General features: G+C 38.2%; 1 protein-coding gene across 4 annotated transcripts in view; it reads left to right on the top strand.

Annotated features, from left to right (window-relative positions):
• Window positions 1–2,775, top strand: part of srek1 (splicing regulatory glutamine/lysine-rich protein 1) — a 12,830-nt gene extending 10,055 nt beyond the window's left edge. For all 4 annotated transcript variants that reach the window (XM_032538848.1, XM_032538849.1, XM_032538851.1 and 1 more), the window contains one exon: window positions 138–2,775. In XM_032538848.1, coding sequence (XP_032394739.1) covers window positions 138–302 — 165 coding nt within the window. In that variant the 3' untranslated portion in view covers window positions 303–2,775. The remainder of the gene's footprint in view (window positions 1–137) is intronic.
• Window positions 2,776–5,808: the final 3,033 nt, after the last annotated feature.

The following is a 5,808-nucleotide window of genomic DNA, read 5'->3' as shown; positions in this document are numbered from 1 at the left end:
TTTGAGTAGTCGTTAAGACTAGAAAAGCGCTACATAAATACAGCACATTTACATTTACATTTACTTAAACAGACTCCAGTGGAAACATCTACCACATCATTGTTAGTACCTGAACCTTATCTCCATTTGAATTTCAGGTGCAAAGGGACTATGACAGAGAAGAAAAGGAAGACTATGTAAGTGACAGAGAAGGCTCCGTCACACTCAGCGAGGACATGATGTCCTCACCTTGCACCCAGCATAACGGCAGCTACAAGACTCACAATGAGTATGCATCAATGGGTTCAGACCGCACCAAGTGATTTTTTTTTTTCTTTTTTTTTCCTCATCAATATAAAAAAACAAAAACGAATCCCGCTGCATCAGATGGTCTCAGCGCCCATCACGTGCATATAACATTCACAACAGCGAGTTTTCCTCACATCACCTGATTTCTACAGCACATTTTGGCAACACATGAATCTTGTTATTCAGCTAATTTTCAGTATCCCACTTAAAGGGCAAGTGAGCACTCGGTACAACAGCCCCACCTTTCCTGTTACCAAGGAAGCCGAAGATTTTGGGACTTGCAGAAGGTGCACGCTGTAATGTAAAATAACAGAACAACTCTAAATACTACAGGCTCAGAAAATACCAGAAAGTTGACTCGACACCTCATCAATAACTTCCTAAACACAAGGCTGTCATATTGTCATATCACAATATGATATTGTGTCCACCTCCTGTATGTGGTAATCACATAAATAACTTAATACTTTTCTATTCTTCCTGTATATGCGTTAACAGTAATACAATGTATCTTACATTATGCTTATCTCATTTATTAGATGAGATTGGAACTGCTTGAGATTGGAATGTTTTTCAATGGTAGGGAGTTTTTAGAAATATTTTCCTTTTATGGCTGGTGTGTGAGAATCAGTTGAAAAGTGGGGTTCTCAAGTTAATCAGTAACGTTAACACACTATGGTCGCCACATCTCCACAGCGCCGGAGTCAGGTCTGGCTACCCCGCTTATCTATTCAGCTAACCACTTTTATCAGACTTTGCAGGTTTGCATCAGTTGCATTTGCTAAACAATCAAAAATATGATTCTAGTATAATCCAGGCCGTTGTCATGTTAGGTTCTGTATTTGCAATTTACTGATCACTGACAAGAAAAAACAAGGTTCGCACCAACTAAACCACACTTTTATTAGGCCACCTGAAACGTTCAGACCAGTTCATATCTCCTTATTGACACCTTTGCGAGGTAATATATAAGCTGGCCTCTCTCTGACTGCAGTTTAATGGGGTGTAACTATTTTTCCTCTTTATTCTGTTGCTCCGGCCTTGGTGTGGCCGTGACAGCAACTTCCCATATTCTGTTTGCTTGTTTACTGAGTGAGACAAAGACATGAATACACGTTTCTTCTAGGTGTAAGAACTTGAGGGCTAGAATAAAAACAGTTTTTGTACAAATAAAAAAAGTAATTAAGAAAAGAAGCTAATTTGCCCTTTGCGTGATGTTAAAGGGAGATTTAACCAGGTCTCTGAAGAGTTCCCCGTTGGGCACCATTTTTTTCTCTGTTATGGGAACTGGGACGACCTGCAAAATGTACGCTGTTGATTTTAAGACTTGAAGTGCTGTAATTATGTGACTGCACAGTGGTATTATTCGGTTTCTGTGTTGCTAATGTATTGATTTTAAAAGATACATAGCTCATTTGGTCAACATTAATACATTGCTTTTGTTTTTTGTTGTATGGGTGTACATGTTCTTGCATTTTTATATTTCTGATTAGTCGCAACAATGTATCATGCTCCTTTTCCGGTTATTGTTGTAATGCTATGAGATAAAAAAAAAAATTAACTGTTTTATAGATGCAAAATTAGCCTATACTGTAAAAAAAGAATTATGCTGATGTGGAAAATGTCTGTCGGCTCATGTTGCTCAAGAAAGTAAGATGCAAACAATGTGTTGTCCACAGTGGCATAATTATATGTCCCAGGTCAACTAACTGCTTGCAAGCACAAAAGGGTAAAAAAGTGCCTAGATTAAGATTGTACAGAGTATTCTAATAAAATATGGAGACTTATTGACAGATGCAACCCAAATTTATTGTTTAGGATGTTAAATAGCTAAAACTAATGAAATGTTCTATTTAAGTATTGTCAGCTGCCTTTAGTAATGAATAGTGGATTTAACATACATGGGACTTTTGTCGTTTATTAGTAGTAGTATATAATTTGTTTTTCTGTCATTTTTAGTGTTGCAGTTTCAGTTTGTTGTATTGTGAGTGTGTCAAATGTGTCTGCAAACCAGCCCCAGTTCGAGTTTATTGTTTGTTTGTTTTTAAGTTTTTAGGAAAGCTTGTTTTATTTTACTATTGAGGAGAGTAAATTTAAGGAGACTTAAATTCCATTTCTATGGCTTTTACAAACCTAATTTAAAAGTATTTCTTTTGTTTTTCAGTTTTTTTTATGTTCACAATGCTTCAGTTTAAAGTGGTGAACTCATGATAAAGTTTAGTACAAAAGCATTTCCAACACAACTGACAGTATATAAAGAATTTTATTTTTTATATCTATGCATCCACTATATACGGTAAATGCTGTAGAAACAATTCATAGTTTGCTCCCGTGGGGTTGGGCACTCAATATCCGTGTTAGGGACTGGATGTAAAGGTTTGGTAACACTGTTTCTGAAGAGCTTGGGTGTATGTATGTACGTTGTCCTTAGTTTGAAGATACATCTGATCTGTTTCCAAAAACTACTCAATAAAGACACTTCATTTATTTATTTTGCTAGAGTGCTCTTGTTGTGTGATTGCAGATCACTTGCCCAAGATGTGTTTCACTGTGAACTTCAAGGAGCCATACTCTGGGTCAGGACATGACTGCCATCCATACTTCTTTTCTTGTTTTTTGCCATGGTAGCACTGTGGCTCTAGGGATAGCAGTGTTGGCCCTCCGATCCACCACTTCAACAACTACTGGTTGTAAAATTGTTATTGCAATTATGAATTGTGAATGGACATTCATGGTCCTCGGAACAGGAATCCTACTTTGGTGATCCCTGGCTGTCTCTCAGTTCGAGGTCCTGCTACGCATGCATGCTCACTGTCACACTTAAACGGAACAGACCCGGTGTGGGTGTGTGACTTGAGTATGTGTCATGAGTGACTTACCATTTTGTGGGTCGTCAACCGAAAGAATTTCACTGACAGCATGTTGTGCCAAACAATAAGATATTTGAAGTAACATTAAACCGTTAAAAAGGACGCACCTCCGGTTGTCTCATATCGCACAACTGTCTTTATGCTCTGGAGAACAATCGGCTCAGCATGAGGCTGACTGGGTCATTGGAGCTGCCTTAGGCTACAGTTGAATACTTATTCTTTACTTTCCTCCTGCACATGTATTTTGTTAATGTTTTTTTTTTATCCTCAGTTTTACCTTTCTTTTAAAATGTACAAATAAACATTCACATATCGCTGATTCCTTGTCTTAGATAGCTGCTAACATTACAGTGCTAATAAAGTACCTGTACAGCTGATTCATCCATCAATAACAATATATAATTTAAATACAAAAAAAATATATATATATAAAACATAATTTAAATACACCATTGTATTCAGACATGGCCTATCATGACCTTGGTTATGTGGGTCTTGTTTCAAATTAAGTGCGTGAAAACCTGTTTGAAATATTTACTTTTTAGCTGAGCACCATGAGGTTACAGCTAGGTAAGTTACTTACTAAGCTTTCTCATTAACCTTTCGCTTGCATGATGTATGAACTATTGAGTCTCTGTAATAATAGTTTTTTTTCTTCCAAAAGTTTAATTACATTAGTGCATGGTGACAGCATGAGGATGACCAGGTCATTGGGGCTGGCCACACCTACAGGTACATACTCATGGTTTCCTATTAACTCTTTCCACCTGCATTTTCCTTTGTCCTAAACATTAATATTTTTCAGATTCATTGTGTTTTTCAGCTAATCGCTGTGATGGCAGTGATCGACATGGACTAGGTCACTGGAGCCGCCTGAGGTTACAGGTAATTACTTATTATTAAACCTTTCATTTATTTATGTACAAAAGGTAAAAAAAGAAGGTGAATGCAACAAATTATTACTATGTATAAATGTACTATATTATTACAGATTTTACACCGGAACCATCTCTGACTTGAAAACGTGAAAGCAATGGAGAGGGCTGGAGAAGTCTCAGGAGTTAGTTCTAAAGGTAAGGGAAAATGGGCGTAGTCAGAACAAGTCCAGGGTGTAGAGGAAATAGAGCCAAGTGAGATTAGCAGCCCAATGCAGCAGAAATCGAAACCCCCTCCGTCACTGTGACGTCATGTCAGGAAACTCCAAGGCTCTTTGAGCTACTATGACTCTGGAAATCGATTTAGACAATAGATCAAGGTTAATGGTCTGTGTCCCTTTTGTGATAATTCAACAGTAATTTAAATCAAAGAGAAAGTGTAGAAGAAGTTAAACATCTACAATACCACCCAAATCCATTTCTTGTACACTATTTCTGAGTAGAACTGTAAATAGGATAGTCTTAACGAAAAGGGAACAGCGTTTGATCTTACACCAGGGGCGTCAGACTGGGGGGGGGGGGCTGAGTTCTCATGTGAGAAGGGCCCAAAAAGATGCTAGAATGAGTAGCTGTGGATGCGGGGAGGGGCCCATAGAAAAGGCCTTTCTAGAGGGCCCAGCATTTTGTGCTACACCCTTCCTACACATCTCCATTATTGGGTTTAAATTCTAGAAAGAGCATCCAGCTGACTATGCATACCAAGTAACTGATGTTAACAGTATGTGCCGGACTGGGAACCTTTTTTATTTGTTTATCTTTGTTTTTGCCACACTATGCTGTCAAACTTTCCAATACAGATTCAAGAAACAAATGACACACAGGATATAACTTTTACTTTTGATTCCACAAATGTGATCAGCTATGACAGAGGAAAGTAGGATGGACTAGAGAAGCACAGAAATAGACATTGGCATTATTAATTAAGAGGTACTCAGATTTACAGATTGAAATAAGATAGTTATGTTCATGGATGAATTGCAAGTAATGTTCACACACAGCATTACAGAAATGAGCAGAGATGTTGATTTTGTACGTGGACAGAAAGAGAATGTTCAACTAATGTGGAACCACAGGTACGTACAGAGCGGTAGAAAGAGAGACAAACTGTCTTTAGCAGGGGTCTTCAACAGGGGGTCCGCGACCCCTAGGGGGTCCGTGGAGGTACTGCATGGGGGTCGCGAAAGTTTGGTTGATTAGACTTTTTTTTATACCCCCCCCCCCCCCCCCCTGCAATTTTTTCCACTAATGAAATGTCTTTAAATACACATTAACATGAATTCACACACTGTAGTAAACAGATAAATGGAGGCAGAAGATGTCTTTCAGTCATCAATGCACACATGGCACATAGGACCAATTTGATATAACACAATTTTATACAATATATATAATTAGGGGGTCCCCACTCCATCTCGCCATCAGTTTGGGGGTCCTTGGCCTGGAAAACGTTGAAGACCCCTGGTCTTTAGAAATGTACTTTTTAACCTTGGTTACACAACTAAGTAATTTTTACACCTCACAGAGCTAAATACTGTACTTGCTTTTGATTCAAACATTCATGGGCAAAGGTTCTTATGATCCTTTAATAATAATAATGTATACTTTATAAATTACAATTTACACTCTGGTATTATTACACACATCCTCAGTACCTACTATACATGCACTAAATAGAGAGATGTCAGAGTGGGGGGGGGGGGGCTGCCCAATGGAAA

The sequence above is a fragment of the Etheostoma spectabile genome, chromosome 16 (genome assembly GCF_008692095.1).
Source record: "Etheostoma spectabile isolate EspeVRDwgs_2016 chromosome 16, UIUC_Espe_1.0, whole genome shotgun sequence".
Classification (NCBI taxonomy): Eukaryota; Metazoa; Chordata; class Actinopteri; order Perciformes; family Percidae; genus Etheostoma; species Etheostoma spectabile.
Note: the sequence above shows the minus strand (reverse complement) of the source record. Positions and strands in the feature narration are given on the sequence as shown.